This window comes from Stegodyphus dumicola, chromosome 7 (genome assembly GCF_044657685.1).
Source record: "Stegodyphus dumicola isolate Sdum_Otavi_A_Nest chromosome 7, ASM4465768v1".
NCBI classification, from domain to species: Eukaryota; Metazoa; Arthropoda; class Arachnida; order Araneae; family Eresidae; genus Stegodyphus; species Stegodyphus dumicola.
The window spans coordinates 188,037,286-188,061,167 of NC_140774.1; the positions used below are offsets into that span (position 1 = coordinate 188,037,286).

A 23,882-nucleotide genomic window follows, 5' to 3' on the forward strand; every position below is an offset into this window, starting at 1 on the left:
CGGGTGTTCTCCATCAATTCGGGGGTGGAAAATTAGAAGTCCCAATTCTCTTCGGGAGTACGCTCTGGCAACCGCTGTTCCATGTAATACTGTACGCTGCAACAGCTACATACAATTTATTAAAACAATCATTTTTAATCATTAGATATTTTTCCATTAAGGTATAACTTAAGCTGTGGTATGACTTGAGCTAACATACCCCATAATCTTGTGGGATTCCACCCTTTTATCTAACAGGTGTAGGAACCTAGTGAACAGCTAAGCGATTAATTGCTTTAGTTCAGGAATATTTTATAAGATATTTCTCCCGCCTTTTTGGCATGCCTTCTTGGGGGGGGGGGTCAGCACGCTCAGCGCGTAATTGAGAGGCCCGTTGTTTGATTCCCGACGAAGTCGTTGCCTATCTTTCATCTTGCCTGCTTCCAAAAGAATACGTAATGTCTCTACAGTGGCGCCCGAACTAAAAGGGCGTTGGATGACGATTCTCCTCCCTCAGGATTTCGCGATTGGGTCGCCTAAATAAAACTCAGTCGCCCTTTAAAAGGGGGAGTATATAAGATATTTCTCCCGCCTTCTTGGCATGCCTTCGTGGTGTGGTCGTCTGCATGCTCAGCGCGTAACTGAGAGGTCCGTGGTTCGATTGCCGGCGAAGTCGTTGCATATTTGTCATCTTGCCTGCTTCCAAAAAATACCTAATGTCTCTACAACGTAAATTCAAGAAGGGTTAATTATCCTTCATTTCTCAAAATACGAATTAAAACAGTCGGCCCCTTTCTCAGGGCGTACAACAAAGCCTCCACTTAGGCTTGAACTCAAAGTAATAAGAAATAAGACTCAACTAAGAAGCTATAATTGAAGCTATCGAAATTCTAAGTAGTTGGCCCCTAAATGTCGAATAAGTTAGCGAAGCTATCAAGGGTCTGAAATACTGCCAAGCGTAGTAAAAGCTTAGAGAGAGACGTAGCCAAAAGGTAAAGCGCGCTAGTCAGAAACTCTGAGGCTGTCTTTCGAAGTCAGTGGAACTTCGACTTAAATACCACTCGTACTCATTTGCATTAGACGCGATTATAAAAACATATTCTGGTAGGAAATTGTAAGCTGAAATTAGAAAGGACAGGAAAGTAGCTTTAACTAAAATTAACCGCTAGAAACTGAGGATAAACTTTACAATATTAAGAAAGAAAAACTTACCGTAGCAGAAAACTGATAAAAATCACATAAAACGCATTGAGCCTGAAAAGAAACAAAATAAAAATTAAAAATCCAATGCATGTTTCATTACTTTAATTTAAAAAAAAAATTGCTTATATTATATTTAGCTTTTCTTAAAAGTGTAGCGAAAAATGACGCTTTTCCTTTGCTTGCCAAATATTGAAAATGCAGGGATGAGGGCCGGGTACAGTTACAGCTACATATAGCATTAATTACAGTTATTCAGTTATGACGCCCATCATTGTTATACAGGGACCAGACAAAAATGTCTTCAAATGTTTGTCAAGCTTGGCGATTATTTACATATGTAAAAAATTTGTAACAACATATTGAATCAAACTTCAACTATCTGACCAACCAGCTCTCCATCTTTATTAAAAATCTAGTTTTGCGTAATTGGTTACAAGAACATTTTCAAAATTATCTAAAATATATTGCTTCTTCTGATTGCGCAATTCACAAGTGCACATCAGTATCGCCACTGAGGGAGGGGTTTCAGAAATGGGCCAGTGAGCTTCTACTGCTCTTGTGACGCTGAATCTTTGAAATTGTGCATATGAGCGAATACTATTGTTCATTTTTTTATTTTGCATTTGTTTCACTGTTATATATGTATTGTGTATAAATGCTGCGATTATTTTAGTAGAAAACTCGTAGTGCTTTCATTTTATAAGTTTATTTAATCGTCATCATTTCACTTTCGCTTTTCACTCACTGATATTCGTATTAAATTTCGTGGAAAATAAATTTTTGTATCGAGAAAATGAATCAGGCTACAAATAGCCTCGAATATTATGCGTTTACTAGCGCCTTTGGATTAAGAGAATAAAAGTGCATAATATTTTTATTGAGCTGAGAATAACTAGAAGTGTTACAATGAATCATCTAATATTGTCACATCTCAATGCTTGTATTCGTTTGATTTTGAAAGTGTAAGATTTAATATACATATAATGAATGATTTGATTATAATCCCTGTTAACATTAAAATTTCTATATGAATAAATTAAATATATTCGTTGAGAACAAGATAAATTCATTCTGCTTGAAGAGTATTTCTTGTGCAGGAAATATATGTAAGAGTGAACAGTTATTAGTGTGAAATTCAACGGGCTAAATATGTAGGAATGCAAATTAGCAAACCTCACTTTGAATAAAACTGTGCATTGGCAACATTTTTCATATAGACTATAATAAAAAGTGCTAAACCTTCTAATTATTTACACATATAATTATGCTTATATTTGATCTAACTTCACACTAAAAATTTTCACAACACATGCACGCTGCTTTAATTATTTTGTACAGGAAATTGCGTGAGAAAACATTTTTCACTAGCGCGGCAAAGGTCATGTGCAATGACGGAAATATTACTGGAAGCCCGTTGGACCATTCTAGAAGCCAATCCCTCGGTAGCGATACAGCTGTGCACATACGAAATATGCTGGCGGGGATATTTCACGTGCAGTAACAGAAATGTGTCACTATATTGAGCAGGTGTTCCGTCATACTAGTGTCACAGAGTGCGGTGAACTTATAAGGTATTTCTCCCGCCTTCTTAGCATGCCTTCGTGGTGTGGTTGTCTGCATGCTGGGCTCGTATTCCAGAGGTCCGTGGTTCGATTCCTGGCGAAGTCGTGGCTCATTTTTCATCTCTCTTGCTTCCAAATAACATAATGTCTCTAAAAACTAGCAAAATGTGTTCCCTAACTCAGCAAAATGGCAGATATGAGATATTTGGGTCGATCGGATGCCTTATTAGAATACCGCTTGCATACCAGATGTTAAAACACCATTGAATGCTGATGAGGATTCATAATCACCTGTAGTATGGGAATTGTCTAGTGTCCAAATATACTTGTTACGCTTTGATATTCGAAAAATGAGAGTATATTGCAATACATTCCACTTGCGGCTATTTGCGCTAGGATTGCCTTTATATGCAATCCTGAGAGGATAGACTACATATTATGTAATCAGTGACACCAATGAGAGTTCTCTTCATTTAGAATGAATGGACTGTGTATCACAATGAGTTTTACAACTGACACTCCCTTCTGCTGCAGCCAGTCATTGAACTCTCCTGTATCACCTGTAAATGGCATCCTATTAAAATTTCCTCTCCCTGTATTTGGCTGTTCCACTGCCTATATTTGCATTTGGGTCTACATAGCCAGTTTCATATACTTGCCAGTTAGTCTTAAGAGGCTAAAGATTCATATATAGGTCAATTGTCTGATAATATTTTAACTGCAGTCAACATTTTATACATTAATTATTTATAATTCAACAGGCATAGAAACATGTATTTGGATTATTTTTATGCATAGCTTTGTAATGCTTCTCCCTTTATACTAAGTGCTGAGGAACTTAAGCGAATAATCACGTAAGTCCAGAAACAAAAACGTAAGCTCAAGAAGGGTTAATTACCTTTTACTTGCTCCAATAAAGATTAACAGATGGCCCCTTGCTCAGGGCGTACAATAAAAGCCTCACTTGGGCTTAAACTGTAAATGTAAGAGATAAAAACTTAACTAATGACTAACTAAAGGCATTTAACCGAAGCTAATACAATTCTACACTAGTTGGCCATTAATATTAACTTAGGCAGCAAAGCTATCAAAAGGCAATAAATACGGCTGACCGTAGTAACAGTTAGAGGGACATAGCCAAAAGGCAAACGCGTGCTATTCAGAAAATTTAATTCTGTCTAGCGAAGTCAGTGAACTTTGACTTAAATACTACTATACTTTCATTTGCATTTTACACGATTCTAAAAGCTCATTCTGGTAAGGAATTGTAATTTGAAGCTAGAAGAGACAGGAAAGTGTCATAAACTTAAAATAACTGTTATAAAATTGGGATATATCTTACAATTTAATTACTGAAATAAATGAAATATACGAGGGCTATCCAGAAAGTAGATTACGTTTTGGAATAAAAAAATAAACAAAGTATAGGAAACAAATTTTATTATATACAGATGAAAGCCACACTCAAATACTACTTTTCTACATAGTCACCATACAAATTAAGGCATTTATCGTAGCGATGTACGAGCTTGGAAATTCCTTCGTCGAAAAATTCGGCCGCCTGCGCCTTCAACCACTTCGTTACCTCTTCTTGCATCTCTTGGAATCCATCTTGCACAAAACTTGTGGTAACCAAGCTTTTCGCTGATGATTTCGTGCAACAAACTTCGCGAAATTTGTGGAAAACTCAAAGAAAGTTCCGTCATTGTGAAATTTCGATTTTCACGGACTTTAGCATCGACTTTTTCGAGAAGTTCGGCGGTCACTATGCTGGGTCTCCCACTTCGATCTTCGTCGTGAACATTGGTTCGGCCATTTTGAAATCTTATGACCCACTGACGCACTCCACCTTCAGTGATAATGTTGTCCCCATACACTTCACGAAGCTGCCGATAGATTTCTATCGGTTTACAGTTTTTTGCAGTCAGAAACCTTATTACTGAGCGCACCTCGCAGCTCGCGGGATTTTCAATTAACGCAGACATTTCAAACCGTCACAGTATCTGAACGGAGCACAGCACGAACCTCTCACTAGCACGGCTAGATGCAGACTGAGCTGCGCAACGCTCTGACCCCAAGATGGCCGCGCTAGCCCCGCCCCTAGCGGACACAGACGGAAACGTAATCTACTTTCTGGATAGCCCTCGTATGTTAATGTATAGAGATATTAGGTTAATTGGAAGCAGGAGACTTTTAAAATGAGTAACGTCTTCCCCGGGAATCGAACCACGAACCTCTGGATGCGCGCCCAGTGTGCAGACCACCACACCACGAAGGCATGCTAAGAAGGCGGGAGAAATACCTTATATACTCCCTCTTTTGAAGGGGGACTGGCGTTTTTAGGGGATCCAATCGCCAAATTCTGGGTGTGGAGATTCGTCATCCACCAACCTTTTTAGTTCGGGCGCCATTGTAGAGACATTAGCCCTGAGGCCCCTGAGGCCTGAGGTTGACTCAGGCGAACGCCTGGGAAGTACTCGTTAGTATCTGTACCTAGGCAGTCTGAACCACAGGGGCCTAATAACAGACTTCACAGAAGGCCTGAGGGCTCTCGGGACAGAGTAAGGCTCGGCAGGGACCGCACTGGTGCTGTCTTGTCTGCCCTTGCTCTGTGGGGTCGCAACATTGTGGATTGATCCACGGGCGGGTCGGCATGAATTCCGATAGGAGCCTATAAGGTCGCATTAGGACGGAAGCAGTCTCGTTCCATCAGCGTTGTAGAGCCATTAGGTTAAATGGAAGCAGAAGACTTGAAAAATGAGCAACGCCTTCGCCGGGAATCGAACCACGGACCTCTGGATACCAGCCTAGCATGCAGACCACCACACCACGAAGGCATGCTTAAGAAGGCGGGAGAAATACCTTATAAAAGAAACAGCTACTTGAATGTTAATTTAATCAATGTATCCTCTAAATGTGTAATACTATTTCCTTCTTTACACATATTTATGAATTAAAATTCTAGTGAATAGAACATTATATGACAATACTTAAATAAACACTTAAGAATTCCTATACTTACAGCTACGAATTGATCTCTTGAATTGAAGCAAAATTTCAGAAGAGGCTAGGAAAAAATAAATTTGCATATAAACAAATCGTAATTTACATAACTATATGCAGAAAGTGGCAAATAAATTTTCAACAATGTGTTAAATACTAACATCATTCTTTCATAGGATACACGAAAAACAGAACAAAAGAAAAAGAAATAATAGAGTAAAATAGCAATATAATCATTGCAAACATCATCTTAATCATCTGTAACGTTAAAGAATACAGTTAAAACAGTTAAAAATAATTTTTGCAATTAAAATAAGAGTAAAAGAGAGAATTTACATTTAAAAAAAATGGCGTAAATTAGATTTAGTAGTTACGTAGAAAAAAAAAAAAAAAGCAATTCTGCCGGCGTGCAAGAAGACAAATTTTTCGGTGCACTAAACTGAAAGTTTATTTTTGGTGAAGCAAGTGACAAGTGACGGAGTGAGAGAGGATGTAAAGAACTCTTTTATTTACTTTAAATAAACGTTGAACCCAAGGCACCACTGCTGCTTGCAGCTCAGCCAGTATTTATGGCTTAAATCAAAATCAATGAATTTGACTTGATTAATAAACGTAAATTAGCTCTATGGCTGTATAGACAGATAAACGCGCAAGTTGGATCTGATTTTAAAGTCGGCGTGATAAGCCTAAAGGCAGTAATAACGCAATGCCACAGTATAATACTGTCAGGAGAATCAATCAGCAGCGTGGCCTTTATCAGGCGGAACATACCCTGATTCTACCTTCTAAAAACCTTCCTTTAAATACCATCTCTTTCTACCTCATTTGGATACACGCGAGTTAGAAATTATATTCTAGAAGGAAAATGGGAAACAAGAAGAAAAGGAAAAAAAAAAAAAAAAAAAAAAAAAACTTGCATAAAATAACTGATTAGAAACTAAATGAAGTCTTACACATTTAAATCACGTTTGCTTTTCAAAGTGGAATTTTAAAATGCGAATAACATTTTAAAATTAATAGGCAAAAATCCATTCCTTTAAGAATCTGATCCTTACACATCATTTCCTTGTACGGAATATTACGCTAAAACTCATACATTACGCAAAAACTTAAGGGGACTCATACACCTTAAAACCCATAAGATCTTCGAATATGTGACTGTTGCAAGAATTGGGATAACTTATTTATTTTAAAAGCACTTACTTCCAACTTTTTACACCTGAATACATAATACAGCTGTTTTTTATAATAGTAATCAGAAAGTTTGTGTTGCCACAAATATTTTTATAATTTAATCCACTTTGTGACAAAATTTTTCATCATGTTTCCACCTTGCGCGCACAGTTTAAAACATTCTGTTCCGTAATTTATTTCCATATTTAATATATAGATTTTATAACATTTGGAAACTACTGTAAACTAAAGATACTGAGAATTTCATGTTAAATTTTTATTTAATTTGGAGTTGAGTTTATAAAATGTACTTTTTTAAAAAAAATCTGTAATGTTTTCGTGCATAAAATTTTTTAATATTCTAATATTCATCACATTTTTGGTTCAGTTAGTAAATAGTGCCCATATAAAGAATTCCATCAAATTTCAAGTATGTACCGTTAGCCATTTTTAAAATATCATGCGCGCAAGGTAGAAACATGACGAAACATTTTGTCACAAAGCAGATTGAATTACAAAAATATATATGGCAACACAAACTTTCTAGTTACTAGTTTCTAAAGCAGCTATATTATGTGGTCAGTTGTAAAAAGTTTGAAGTAATTGCTTTTAAAATAAATAAACTATTTCAATTCTTGCAACAGTCTTATGATTCTAAGAATCATCTAAGAATCATAATCTATTCTAAGAATCATAAGGGCTTTAAAGTGTATGAGCCCCCTTATTTTCTCGAATTTCATTAGAGATACATTTTCTCAATCAATAATTCGGTTCTCACTTCGCAGCAAGGTAAAAATACATAAAAACTCAAAATAGCTTCATTAAAATTGGAAGATATAGAAAAACATAAAACACAGAATGCAGTTAAAACAATTTAAAAAAAAGCAATTTTTACGATTAAAATTAGAGTTTCTATCCAGAAACAAGCAATTCGGCCTGCAGAATAGAAGGCAGATTTTTCAGTACGCAAAACTAAAAGTTTACTTTTCGTCCTACTCGGCAAAAAACACTGAAGGTGCAGAAAGACTTAATTCACTATTCTGCTAAGTTTAAAATCTGAACAAATATGGCTGCTATGGTTAAAAACAATTAGGCTTACCGCACTTAAGCAACTTTTAAATTGTTGTGCGAATTAACTAAAGGCACAAAGACCTATCGGAAGATAAGAACAACATAATTCAATCATTTTTAAAGCAAAAATTGCACAATATACCAACATATAAGAATAAAAAAATCTGATGTGTACACCACATGACTTCCTTGTACGGAATATTAAATTATACGCATTTTTTCTTGTATTTTATTTAAACTTATCAGATTGAATTAAATATACTTCGCCGACAGCGCATAAACCACAATAGAATAATTGCATTCTTTAAAATTTACTTTGTTTACCATAGCGACACTCTGGCGCTAGGTTTACTTAACAGTATTATATTTTGTTCATATTATAACTCAGAATGCACAAAATTTATATCATTTAAAGAATTATCTAATCGTTGCCACATGTTCTATTCAAATATTATAATAAAGCTAGAAATATGTATAAAAGAAATTAAGCAAACAAAACAAAAAAGAAACAGTTTTCACAGACGATTCAGTATTTCTCACTCAATTAATTCAGTTCTCACTTCGCGACAAGGCAAAAATACATAAAAACTCAAAACATCTGTATTAAAAATTACGAAGTAAATCTTAAACGCTTATTTCCTCGAAAAAATTCCAGAAAGGATTAAGCATGATTTAAATAATAAATGAAGGCGTTATCTTTGTTGTTGCGAAGCTACGTTTCTCTAGATTGGCAACAAATCCGCTACTCAGCTATTGCAAATGTAAACAAGAAAATTTGCCGCGATCAAATTACGCTTAGCGGCACTAACAATTTTAAAATTGTTGATAATTCTAAAAGTATTGCATACAGATTTACTAAAGGCATAAAACCCTTAACCGGATGATAGAAACAACATAATTCAACCATTTTTAAAGCAAAAAATGTACAATTTACAAACATATAAGAGTAAAGAAACTGAGATCACTGAGCCAGGTAACAGAGTGGATATATTTATAAATATATTTATATATGTTTGGTGCGGCCGATTGCAACCAAAATACGAGGTACATATCTGCATGTTATAGTAGTCTTATATACAAAATTTCTACGTTCTGAGGCTACTCGTTTTTGAGTTAATGCATGATACGTACGTACATACGTCCGTACATACGTTCGTACAGACGCCACGAAAAATTCTCTTCAGAATTCATTTTAAAGCAGTTTTTTATTTTTTTGGAGGTAAAGAGTCTTTTATTCTGTCCTTACGTACAGATATCACTAAAAAACATCGTTTAATTGCATTCGAAAGCGGTCAAAGTGGATATTTTCTTTGAAATATGTTGCCTGAAGCTTTTCGCGATTACAATACTTCCATTTTTCTTCGTACATGGAAGGAAAAAACGGAGCTCATTGCGCCGAGTAACAGTGTGCGACCGATTGCAACCAAAAAGGGAAGTGTACAAATGGATGTTATAGTAGTCTTATATATAAAATTTCAACTTTGTGAGGCTACTCGTTTTTTGAGTTATGCGAGATATATACATACGTACAAATGCTACGAAAACTACTCTTATGAATCCATTTTAAATCAGTTTTATAATTCGTTTGGGGAAAAAGAGTCCTTTATTCTATTCTTACGTACAGATGTCACGCAAAACATCGTTAAACAGCATTCGCTAGACGTCAAAATGTGTATTTTCGTTGAAATATGAAATCCAGAATTTTACCCGATTACAATACTTCTTTTACTTTGTACAAGGAAGTAAAAAGACGTATATTTTGGAAAATTTAAACTCAGATTTGTAATTGTAAATAAATTACGCTTTTAACATGTTGGCACAGTAAAAGGCTTTGAGAAGTGAAATAAATATTTATAAAAATACTTGACAAAAGCTATTTAGAGAAAAAAGATGGTTTAGAAATGTTTTTTTAACACTTAATGGAAAGGAATTGCGTAATATAAACGCAGTTAGCTGAATAATAGATTAACGCGTAAATTTAATTAAATTTGTTGATAACACCAAGGAAAAATTAATTAAGTTTTAAATAAAAACTGGTGGTAGTACGAAGGAACGTTGGTTATTAATAAATTTCTAAGTTCTCTGAAATTGAAAAAATTGTCTTGATTAGGAAATAATTAATTCATTTGTAATTTGTTTGCTTCAAATATCGTAGAATAGATCCAAACTAAACTGCGCACCGAGTCAAACATAAAAAGTGTTATGAATATTGAAGTTGTCATAAAACAAAACTTCTTCCTAAAAGAACAGCACAACTGCCATTTCATGAAAACATATGCAAATGAATTTTGTGTTTGAAATCCGTTTAGAGTAATAGATCCAAGTTGCGATTTTCAGTAGTTTATTATCATTTTCTTTCACTAACAAATAACTGATGTCGAAGACAACTTTCCTTTTTTTCTCCTCAGCATTAAAACAGGAAATCTTCACGACGAAAATTAATTATCGGTGTCTACCTGTTTTAATTACGAGAGCTTCAAACAAGAAAAATAAAAATGAATATAAATGAGTAGGTAATGAAGCAGAAGCAGCGTGAATAAGTTATGAAACTAAACGAAGAATAATAAAGACCAAATAAGAATGTTTGTAAAGTTTTTATGAATAAACAAAAGAATAAAGCAAGATCTAGCTTTATGTGTAGATTCAGGTAATGTAAAACTTAAAATAATTTAGAAAATTTGCCGAATGGGGTAAAATGTTTGGATGTCGGAAATTATCTCGAAAATAGTACTCGTAGATCTAATTATAAATTAAATTCTGCGTTATGTCCTTAATAACTAAATGCAAGAGATTGGCAGTTTAAATGTTCACTCTGTTGTATAGTAATAAAAGAAATTAACTGGATTTTCTAGACGCATTTCACATTTAAAAAAATCTTTCTGTTCTAGTTAACGATCCTAATTCCAATTCAGCTTTGCCTTGGGGCTTTAAAGAAATTATGTTTTAGTTCTAGTTTCATCAACAGATGGCGCCACTTGCTTATTCTTGTCCAGGCTTTTTTATCTTATCATTATTTCCTATCTTGTTCATTTGCGGTTTTGCAGCTTATGATGGTGGTTCGATAAAACCATCGAAACTAATCATGTGAAAAAATTTTGAAAATATAACGTTGATTTTTGTTGTTTGACTTCTGAATTAGTGTTTGTTCGACGTGTTATTGTGTCTTAATTAAATTAACTGTGTTCATTTAAATCAATTTTTATTTTCTAATTGTAATTATAAAAACTAGTCCTCATCATGAGATTAAAAAAAATAAAAATCTGAAAGCTTTCAGTTTTTTATTACGCCCGAAGTGGCGTTTTTTTAACGTTTTGTGTGTTACCTTATTAAATATTATGTTCTTCGTACTTAAACCATAAAAAATATTTCAACAACAATATCGCAAAATAATTTAAAAACACCATATCTTTAGAATTTCCGATACACAGTCTCGCGCTCTGGAGGTAAAAACGTTTTTTTCTTTTCGTGCAGTGTTGCCATCGCTCGCTTTGGAATTGTTAACCTTCATAATAAAAAATTCGTTAAAATGTAAGAAAATATGGAATCGATAATAAAACAAATTCGAAATTTGTTCTTACAGATGCCCATATCCGAGTGAGGGACTAGTTTATTCAGAATTGGATGTTTCTAGATACTGTTGTTTTTCACAGCGCGAGAAACATACATACATTCATGCAGATTCTTCATTATTTAATTTCTTGAAATATAATGCAGGGCTCTAATATTTATTGGCAACAATCTGTTGGAACTCTGCAAACGGGCTGGCTGCATGGGTTTCCCATGTGTTTACGAGCCAGTTTCCATTAGAAAGTCCTCCACGAAGGCATCTATTCCCTTAAGGAGATAGCAATCGAGGCTTTGCCATAATTAAACAAACCACGCCTAAGTTTTTCATTTGACTCACAATCACAGAATTATTCATCGGAGCAAAATTGTGATGACTTTTACAGCAGTACTCTTATAAGTCTTTACACATGCAGTGGTGGGAAAAGGCATTTATGCAATAATTTTATTGCAAATGGTGAAAATTAAATTTTTAAGTGATACACTAGTTCAAATTAGCTTATGTGATAAGTAAAAAAAATATTAATGGTATTTTTTGGATCAAGAAGCTAGAAAACATACATTTTCATATCAAAATAAATTCAAAAATATTCTTTTGGAAACATGGAGAAATAAATATCGTCAGATCTACCAAAACGTTAGTAGAATCAATGCCAAGAAGACTACAGGCTGTTATAGACAATGGAACATTTTACCAAAAACATTAAATTTTTTTTAGTTTTGGTCTCATTGAATTTTAAGTTTATTACTTAGTTCAAATATTCCTTTCGCCTTGAATATTGGCATTTTTGATATTTCTGTGTTACGAGTGTCAAGAAACTCTCTATTTTTTATCTAATACATAAGTTATGCGAACTAGTTATTATATAAAAATTTAATTTAATTTACATCATTTGTAATAAAATTATTGCCTAAATTTGTATTGTTCAGCTACTTTATCCACCACTGTACGTTTAACTTTCGACGGTGTCCGTCGAAATCATCGCTGCAAAAACATCGCAAGGCGAGAACGTAGCAGCAGAAAACATCGCGGGAGAAAATAAAGCAAAGAAAAAACATCGCAGTTCTAAAAAAGTCGTGGTACAAAATATCGAAAATAAAGAGGGTTCAAAAACTTCGCAGTTAACATCGTCGTCGAAAATATCGTGGTAAATACAAATCATTGCACGACGATAACATCGCACACCTGCGATTTTTAGGCTTTAGTAATTGTGAAAGGATTTAATGATTTGTGAGCGCAAGATGGAAAGAAGGATAGTTTTTACTTTCATATTTTTTATTAACTAATAAATATTTGATGAAACTGTAAAATGAAAACTTAAGCATAGAAAAATGGCACTCATAAGTAATGCAACTTATGGCACTCTTAATAGAATTTTAAACTGACATAATTAACTAACAGAGATCACTAATAAATTATTTTTTATAAGATTTTACTGGTAATTTTTCATGAAAAGTGTAATATAAAAATGATTAGAAAAAGGAAAATAAGAAATAAAAAAACTTCATGCCCTTATCTATAAAAAAATTGCTAAGTTACCTATGAGATTATTTTCTTCACTTTTGTTAATCTGATACTCTTTAAAGTGAAAAATTATTTCTTTTTTGTTTAAATTTCTTGTCTTTTTATAAATTTATTAGTTAATAAAATTATGAAAGTAAAAATTATCCTCCTTTCATCTTGCGCTCATAAATCATTATGCGAATATCCATTTGCAATTACTAAAGCGTGAAAAACGCATGTCTGCGATGTTATCGTCATGCGATGATTTGTAGGTACTTTATTTTTTCCCACGATATTTTCAACGACGATGTTTTTAAACTGCGAACTTTTTGAACCGCTTTATTTTCGACGATATTTTATACCACGATGTTTTTTAGAGCAGCGATGTTTTCTTTTTGCTTTATTTTCTCCCACGATGTTTTGTGCCGCAACGTTTCCGCCTTGCCTTTGTTTTCTCCGCGACGTTTTCGTCCGCGATGTTTTCAGTGTAACCCTTTCGACTGAAGATCCCTAAAGGTTAAACCGTGGAGTCTGCTAATAAGAAAACAACTGCGCGATGTTGAATCAAAACATTTCCATTGTCCTTTGTGTTGAATTGGTAAAGTTCGAATTTCTGCCTCGAAAACGAAACAAGATAAGTAACAATTTTCATGTATAAATTTTTCAGTGCGTTCTTTAATAGAAAAGAAATATAATTTGAACATAAGGCTCACAAGCAATAAAAGATGAAACGGGGTGATTTTCTGGATTCACATAACTCTAAATGTTTAACTTGTAGAGCCGTAACAACATTTCAGTCGTAACTGTTTAATAGAATAACATAAACTAATCAGAAGGTTTAAAATAAACATTTACATTTGTTTCTCAGCCTGACGATTACATAACCTATGCAATAAATAAAAATTAAGTCTCCGCAGCTCTTAGAAACAAATTCAAAGTAAAATTTAAAAATAAAATTACGAAATAAAAGTTGCTACAAGCTTTGGCTCAGACTGTCAGATTTTCAAGTAATTATGGCTATCAAATCCAAAGCCGTATTAAGTCATTCATTTGCAAAGGGAAGTAACCGTCAGCGATATCTTCCAAAAGCTATTTTTTGACTCAAGAAATCTGTGTTTAAATATGTTAACTAATTTGCATCCTAAAGAGAGTTGACGAAATTGGTAGTGAAAATACTGCCGAAATAATACTATAATCAATTAATTAAAATAATACATACTTAATACAAATTTTCCCTTTAATGTTGAAGAAATTAAAAACTATTTAAATTAGTAATTATTTAAAGAAAACAAAAAAGAAATACCCATGGAAATAATAATAACCTCTTTAATCAGTTATTATAATAGTTATCGTTATTACTATTAGTCCAAAGGGGCTTTGGACCTGAAGAACTATTATTTTCGTTTTGCGATTTTGCGCTAGTTCACAATAAATGTCAGTTTCACATTTCAAACTGTTGCCACCAAATGTTAGAGTCCTGCATTGTATTTGAACAAATTAGATAATGAAAAATCTGCATCAATGTATGCATATTTCTCGCATAGTGATAGAACAATGGTACCTAGAGCCATCGAATTTTGAATGACGTAATCCTACTCCGAATATGAACATGTGGAAATCCAAATTTGAAATTTGGAATTTGTTTTATTATCGACTTCATATTTTGTAAAAGTTTAAAGAATGTTTGATTAACAAACCCGAGGATTTCAAAGCGAGCAATGGCAACGTTGTACAGAAAAAAACATTTTTATCTCTAGGTCGCGAGACTCTGTATCGGAAATTTTAAAGATATGCTCAAATTAAAACTATTTTGCGATATTGCTCTTGAACTGAATTTTATAGTTTAAGTGCAAAGAACGTGATATTTATAATAAATAAAGGTAACAGACAAAATTAAAAGAAAAAAAAAGTCCCTTTGTGTTTTTATTACTATTATTATTATTATTATTATTACTATTATTATTAGCTCAAAGGGGTTATTTTCTCAGAAGGTATATTAATTTCGTTTTGACATTTTGTGTCGGTTCACTGTAAATATCGGTTCACTTTTCAAATTGCTGCCACCAAACATTAGAGCACTGTGTTATATTTAAGAAATTTGTAAGGTATTTCTCCCACTCTCCCAGCGTGGTGTAATGGTAGCACGCTGGGCCGGTATTCCAGAGGTCTGTGGTTCGATTCCCGGCGAAGGCATTTGCTATTTTTTCATCTTCTCTGCCTCTATAAAAATCCTGATGACTCTACAAATTAACTAATTAAGCATCTGCATGAATATTTTTCTCACACTTTAAAAAAACAACGACACCTAAAGATATACAATTCTGATGATATAAAGATATCCAATTCTCCATTCGAATATGGGCATCTGGAAGCCCAAATTTGGAACTTGGAATTTGTTTTATTATCTATTTCATGTTTTGTCAAACATTAAAGAATTTTTGGTTAACAAACTTAAGGATTTCAAAGCGAGCAATGGCAACACTGTAAAAAAAAAATATATATATATATATATATACATCTGCAGTACGTGAGACTGCGCATCGGAAATTCTAAAGGATATGCTCTTTTAAATTTATTTTGTGATATTGCTATTGAACTGAATTTTATGGTTTAAATGCGAAGAACATGACATTTAATAAGTAAAGGTAACACGCAAAACGTTAAAAAAAGCCTCTTTGGGCGCAATATAAAAAATGAAAGCTTTCAGATATTTATTTTCTTTTTATTATCAATACTATTGAATTTTCCTGTTTGGAGTAAGTAGTGTATATTGCATGAAAATTACCGACAGCTGTAAATTATTTCATTGACACAGCTCTTATAGAGGGTTGTAAAAGGATTTGAAAAACCCGATGGAGTTTTGTCTTCTCTCTGGTATCTTTAATTAAGATGGGGGGGGGGAGGGGGAATAAAGACTGAATATTATGAGATGATTATTGAGCATATAAAAGTTTTGATTGAAAATGAGAAATCCAATAGTAAAGGCATACTTCGTAAAAACGTCTAAAGTGTGAGTTTTATCAGGTGATTCTGCAGTATGTGAGTTTCTTTGGTACGTTAGGTTAGGCTATTCACACTCATGTCCATAAATTAAGGATAATTCGGAGTCACGCGGAAATAGAACTCTAAAATAAATATATCACCTGCAAAGTCACTACACACATCTTCAAGAATCGTATGCAAATTTCAGGAAGTAACCAGATGACACCGATCATACGTCACAATGACGAGAGTGTAAGAGAGTGATATATAAGGAATACATGCAAAGAAGTAAAATTGTGCGCATGCGCTTTATAAGCATTTCGGCGCAATAACTGAATAGTTATGACACAAAGGACGCATTTGGATGATTTGTTACGTGGTAGAATTATCGGCCGTCTGGAATGTGGGTGTACCCAACTGGAAGTATCAGACGAACTTGGAATTGCCCAGATTGTCATCTCCAGGCTTTGGCAACGATTCCAACATGATGGTAATGTGAGTAGACGTTACAGCACAGGTCGCCCCAGAGTTACAACGCCGAATGAGGACCGGTATTTGGCAGTTACTGCTAAACGAAACAGGCAGAGCACAGCCTCAGACCTGTCTCGTCAGCTCTCTTCAGCCACTCTTACGACAATTTCAAGGCAGACCGTGTACAGACGCTTAGGGCAGATTGATCTATATGCTCGTAGACCTGTCAGATGCGTTCCACTTTCTGCAACTCACTGTCGCCTGCGGTTAGCCTGGAGTAGAGAGCATGCATTGTGGACAGCGCAACAGTGGGCTTGTGTAATGTTTTCCGACGAGTCCAGGTTTAGCTTGCAGTCTGATTCTCGCCGGACGTTCATATGGAGAGCTCCAGGTACCCGTTACCAATAAGAAAACATCATTGAACGACACCGTTACGGTGGTGCAGGAGTGCTCGTTTGGGGTGGAATTATTCTGGGTTTCAGAACTTTCCTGCGTGTTCAAATTGGACCTATGACAAGCCAAATCTATCGGGACGTCATTCTGGAACAACATGTACGTTTGTTTCAGGCCGCCATGGGCGCACAATTTGTGTTTATGGATGACAACGCCCGTCCTCACCGTGCAAACATCGTCAGCGAATGCCTTCAATCGGAGGATATCACCCGTATGAACTGGCCAGCATTCTCACAGGACTTGAATCCAGTAGAGCACGTGTGGAACATGCTTGGCCGACGAGTTGCAGCCCGTCAACCTCCTCCTACATGTCTACCGGAACTTCGGAGAGCATTGCTTTTTGAGATGTAATATTCCCCAAGATCAGATAAATAATTTGATACTCAGCATGCCTAGACGTTGTACGGACTGTATTGCATCGTCTGGGAGACATGCAATGTATTAACAATCATACCAACCATGTAATAATGGTTTTTTGTAAATAGGGTTTGTTTGTAGTTTGCTCCAGAGAGAAAAAATCGCTAATTTTTTTAATATTATCAAACATATAGCATCTTTTTTTTGCTCTTTACCTTTTTTTTAATAAATAAGCTTTACAAATAAGTCAAATTTGTTTTGCTTTTAACTCTTCCTTTGCCTATCCTTAATTTATGGACATGAGTGTAATTACGGCAAAGCCTCGAGGGCTATCTGCCTAAGGATGCCTTCGTGGAGGACTTTCTAATGGAAACTGGATCGTATACACATTACACATGGGAAAAACCACGAAAACACCCATGTAGCCAGCGCGTTCGCGGGATTCGAACCTCGGACCGAACTACCAGTGTTCAGCGATTTTACCGCTCGGCTGCTGGTGGGCCCTATTTCTTTAGGAATGCTTTAGTAATAAGGTAGATATTTGAATTATAATCTGTTTTCTTATTACCCTCTCTTGTCATTTGTACAGAAAATATGTGCAAAGCCCGCGTCTTTTCTATAGAAAAGCTTTTTAAAAACTTTGTACTTGAAATGTTTTGTTTATATTGACATTTACGATCTAACACTTCATTTCATTCATCTTCATTTCGCCGTGCCTTCATTCGCCGAATTATAGCTATTTTGAACATGAGTGAATACTTGCCTTTTATTATTACATCTTGTGTATACAATTTTAAAACAGTTCGAGGCTAAAACAATATGGCAAACGGATTTGAAAAAGAAAAGAAATCTATATTCATTTTGCTAGCAAACAAAACTTTGTTAATTGAATATAAATCATATAACTGCTAAAATTTGTGTTTTTCATTCAATCCTTGTATATATCCGTATTTTTTATAACTGAACGGCCCACCAGCGGCCGAGCGGTAAGTCACTGAACACTGGTAGTTCGGTCCGAGTTTCGAATCCCGCGAACGGGCTGGCTGCATGAGCGTTTTCGTGGTTTTCCCCATGTGTAACGTGTATATGAGCCAGTTTCCCTTAGAAAGTCCTCCACGAAAGGCATCCCTCTCCTTAGGCAGATAGCCCTAGTGTGCTTTGCCATAATTAAATACACCAACACACCATAACTGAACGTTTTAACGTTTTCTTGTTGGCATCATTTTTTTTCTACAGTTTAATAAAAATTAACTTTCAATTCTAAGATATCTCGCTAAACAAGCTGATAGGTGCAAAAGTGGAATGAGAAATATCGTTTGTCATTTCTGAAACTACTAGAAAGCAATAGAAATTTACATGCACTGTGTATGTACTAAGAAGATTATTAAGCTACTGTATATTTTCGTCTTTTTTTAGCTCAAAGGGGCATTAGCCCATAAGGGTTATTTTTCTCGAAACGGCAATTTGCGTCGGTTTACTATAAATGTTCGTTTCACTTTTCAAATTGTTGCCACCAAATATTATCGCCCTGTATTATATTTAAAGAAATTCAATAATGAAGAATCTGCATAAAATTATGTATGTTTCTCGCATTGTGATAAAACAACGGTACCTAGAGCCATCCAATTTTGAATGATGTAATCCTCCTGCGAATATGGGCATCTGGAAGCCCAAATTTGAAATTTGGAATTTGCTTTATTATCGATTTCATATTTTGTAAACTTTAATGAATTTTTATTAACTAACTCAAGGATTTCAAAGCAATGAAAACGTCGTACAGTAAAAATATTTGGTACTATTCTGTTTTGAGGGCCGTAAAAAAATTGCTGCGAAAATGTATGCGCAAAAGCGCCAAATCTAGCGTACACGCTGATTTCAGATTGCGTAAGTTTATATAGTTCTATATTTCTTAAGACGCCATTGAAATACTACTTTAATTTTTCAATCCTTTTTTGATTTAATGTTTTTTTTATAATCCTATGGATTTCACGATTTGGGAATTGCCCATGACGAAAAGTCAGCAATAGAATTTCGGTAAAGTGCAGAATCATCCACTGCTTGACGCGTTTTTAAGAACTGCACATACTCGGTATCCATGTGCACATCGACCTATTTTCACTTAAAAAAAAAAAAATCTTAGAATTGCACGAAAATGGCACTGTGCACACCCTTGACTTTATCTATGTACACATCGAGCTATTTTCACTTAAAAAGTAAAAGAAAATTGACAAAAATCCAATTGTTTTTACCCTTGTAAAATGCGACGAACAAATAAGTGAGCGATTCTGCACTTTACCGAGAATATTTTCAAAGAAAAGGCATCATTCATTATAGAAAATTACGTTTGAACAACCAAAGAGATGAAATTATGCTTTAGCTATAAGTCGGCGGCGAAATAGCGAAGCAGGCATCCATTCAGTCATGCTTAGCCTTTTTCATATAAATTATAATAATAAAAAAGTATTATACGAAATTAACCTTTCATTTAAATTAAAACATCAGTCTTAGATAGTTATTTACTATTATACTTCCTTTCTTGCTGCAATTATTAGGGTTGACGCAATTATTTTTGGCAGCATCGGCATCAACAATAGTTTGGCGATTTTTTACGGCCCTCGAAACCGAATAGTACCAAATATTTTCATCTCCAGCACGTGAGCCTGTTTATCGGAAATTCTGAAGATATGCCGTTTTAAAATATCTTAGCGCAAAGGGACATTAGCCAAAATGCTCTCGAAACGTATGTGTGTGTAAATGGAAAGGGAAAAAAAGGCCACTTTGGGCGTAATATAAAATCTGAAAACTTTCTAATTTTTTTTAATATTTATTTAATTTTTTTTTCACTTATTGTATGACTTATGTAATTGAATATGTTTCGTTAAATTCTTCTGTAAAATATTGAGAGAAACGTGGGGAATAGTTCAACATTTGACATTCCAATTATTCTAAACAATAAATCACTTTTAAGATAAATCACTTTTAAGATAAAGCATTTTACTTATCCTAAGTTGCAAAACAGAATAAACCAAGTGAAATCTTTAAGGGATGGCAAATCTCAGATTATACCAGTGGGCCTTGCTGTGAAGCCAGTACGAGTTCGTGAGGTTAAAAGACTGCACCAAAATGGTACTGCTGTATACTTAAAGATAGTAAAATGTTTCAATTTAACGAGTAGCAACAACGTCTACGAGAACAATAGAGGAAGGAAAAAGGGAGATTAATGCTAACAACATGTGAACACGTATCTATTAGAGGTAGATAGATGTGATTACTGTAAAGCCTCAAGGGCTATCTGCCTAAGGTTGGGGGTAGCTTCGGGGAGGACTTTCAAAGGAAAACTGGCTAGTATACACGAGGACAAAACCACAAAAGTGCCCATGCAGCCAGCACATTCGCGGGATTCAAACATGGAACTAAACTACCAGTGTTCAGCGAATTTACCGCTCGTACGCCCATCTATTAGAGAGTTAATACTATTCAAAAATGATTATGCCTGAGTAAAACAGGTATATCATTTACTACTGTTTTACAGGTATATCATTTACTATTGTTTTGGAATTCTGCCTTGCCTTTCTTTTCGATTGTATTGTCTCTCGAAACGATGTGGAAAGTTTAGGGTCGTTAAAGAAATAAACTAGGTAAAATTGATACCAGTTTGCAAAAGCAGACAACTTCAAATTAATGTATTTTTCTGTACACGTCTGAATGATCTCTAATTAGCTATATTTAGTATCCTAAAGCCTAAAAACCTTACAGGTAAATAATATTGAAACTTTGCCACAATTTAGCAGAAAATTTTAATTCTCCCAACTAAAAACTAAAATTTTTACACAGCTTTACGTTTGCAACTAATACGACTCATAAATCAAATAAATTAGTTTCGTTTTCTTCCGAAGACAGAAGATTTTGTCCCATTCACATGCATTTTGTCTGGCCATCTGTCATCTGAAGGGGATTATCGTTACCGTTGTCGACATTGTTAATCTATCGTCTACCTTATTTATGGCCCACCAGCGGCCGAGCGGTAAAGTCGCTGAACACTGGTAGTTCGGTCCGAGGTTCGAATCCCGCGAACGGGCTGGCTGCATGGGTGTTTTCGTGGTTTTCCCCATGTGTAACGTGTATACGAGCCAGTTTCCCTTAGAAAGTCCTCCACGAAGGCATCCCTCCTCTTAGGCAGATAGCCCTAGTGTGCTTTGCCATAATTAAATACACCACACCACACCACTACCTTATTTATGTCCCAACAGAGCGAAAGTTTGCAGTTAGTTTTAGAAAGGAAAGAAAAACGAAGTTTGAGGATAGTTATACATTTGGAGTGGAACAGGAGGAAAAGTTCACATAGAAATTAATTAATAATCACTAGAACTTTCTTTACACTATAGAATAAAATTATTGCAAGGGACTACGCAATGAATACATAGTCATATAAAAATATAATATAAAAAGACTCCTCGCTTTTTTGGTACATTTTTGAAGAAAAATGTTCTTTATTGAAAATCAATTTTAATCAACTACATATTTACGATTATTAGCTATGATCTTTTGATATTTTTTGGGTTGCTTCACAGTTCCATTGGTGTAGAACTTATGTGGTTTTTCGTCGAAAAACTTGGCCGAGTGATTTTCAGCGGCTTTTCTTCGGTCGGCCAATTTTTTACCATCAAGCGAGTTTTGCAGAGACCTAAGAAAATGGTAGTCAGATGGTGCAAGGTTCGGGCTATATGGTGGATGCATTAAAACTTTCCAACTAAGTCCCGTCAATTTGTTCTAAGTCATCAAAGATGTTTGTGGCCGTGTATTGTCATGATGGTAGACAACTCCCTTTCTTTTGGCCAATTCTGGCCGCTCAGTGTCTGGCTTTCTGTACTGCTTCATTCAAACCGTCGAGTTGTGCGCTGTACATTGATGGTTTCGCCAGGTTGCAATTTATGTGGCACCCAAACATTGAGCTTCTTTTTGTAACCTGCTCTTTTCAAATGATTCCAAACTGTCACGTGATTGATGTTTAATGTCTATGCTATTTCTTGACAACTTACGTGCCAATCTTTCTCCACCAGTTGCAGAATTTCATCGATTTGTTCAGTGACTGGCCGACCAGAGCGAGGTCCATCTTTTTGATACCGGAATTTCCGGAACGGAATCGAGCAAACCACTCCTCGGTCCTTCGTTCACTCACAGCATTCTTCTCACCATACACTTCACAAATTCTTCGGCATGTTTTTGCAGCCTTTTGACCTTTTTCATAGCAAAAAAGCATCACATATCGTATTCAGATACAGTAAGACCCCGCTTAACGCTGTTTCGTTTAGCGCTGTTTCGGTTTAGCGCTCTTTTATTTCAACCCGTGGGTTCTCCGAAATTGTGCGCAGCGCTAGGTTTCCAAATAACATATCCGAAACAGTGTAGTTGTGTTTCTTGCTTTTTATCATTTGAAACAACATTTGTTGACATTATTGTAAGTTTAAATTTGATATATAATACTATAACGATTAATAATACAGTGACAAATATTATGATCTTTAGTTTTTATCATGGGTGATAATACGAGTAAAACACAAGAAAAGTAAGCAACCAGAAAAAGCATTTCACTGGAAACTCAAATGCAAGTGATTAGAAGATTAGATTCTGGTGAACGTCAATCTCAAATTAGCGCTGCATTGATTTTGGCAACTTCAACAATAAGGACAATTCTTAAGAATAAAGAAAAAATACTGTCATCGGCAACTGCAACTACGTCGAGCTCTGCAACTAGAATTACCCGTTCTAGAAATAAAATTATAGAGGAAATGGTAAAACGACTGTCTATATGGATTGACGACGAAATTGAACGCAATATGCCATTAAGCCAATCTATCATAATGCCTTCTTGACAAAAAGGCAGAAAATTGGAAACCCAGAATAGACTGAATAATCTGATTGAGAATTTTATTTGTTTTTAAAAGTATATGCGATTATATTGCTTTTATTTTTGTAAGAAATAAATGTTTGATTTTATTTTTATTAAAAAAACATTATTAAATTTAATGCCTAACCATTTTTTATCCGTCTTCCCCTAACCCCATTATTTACATGTTAAGATAGCCTCGCTTAGCGCTGTTTCGCATTACGCTCTACTTCGATGGAACGTATCCCCCGCGTTAAGCGGGATCTTACTGTATTTCACTCCTTTTCAAATCAATATAACGTTTTACACAAGCAACAAATTAGAAAACTATTTTCACCAACAATAGAACCTGAGTGTCCTCTTAAGCACATGTTCGTTTGAGACCATTGGGTGAGTGTTTCCGGATATATAGGCATCAACACCATCTAGTGTCAAAAAAGTGCGGAGACTTTTCATGTGGTGTGGTGTGGTGTATTTAATTATGGCAAAGCACACGAGGGCTATCTGCCTAAAGGGAGAGATGCCTTTCGTGGAGGACTTTCTAAGGGAAACTGGCTCGTATACACGTTACACATGGGGAAAACCACGAAAACGCCCATGCAGCCAGCCCGTTTGCGGGATTCGAACCTCAGACCGAACTACCAGTGTTCAGCGTCTTTACCGCTCGGCCGCT

The 23,882-nt window shown here is 35.0% G+C and overlaps 1 protein-coding gene across 1 annotated transcript in view; it reads right to left on the reverse strand.

The window, feature by feature from the left end:
• The window catches only part of LOC146996590 (uncharacterized), an 85,278-nt gene that overhangs the window by 39,788 nt on the left and 21,608 nt on the right, over positions 1–23,882 (reverse strand). The window contains exons 3-4 of the mRNA XM_085819794.1: positions 5,767–5,811; positions 1,192–1,233 (exon numbers count right to left, since the gene is read on the reverse strand). Coding sequence (XP_085675920.1) covers positions 1,192–1,233; positions 5,767–5,811 — 87 coding nt within the window. The remainder of the gene's footprint in view (positions 1–1,191; positions 1,234–5,766; positions 5,812–23,882) is intronic.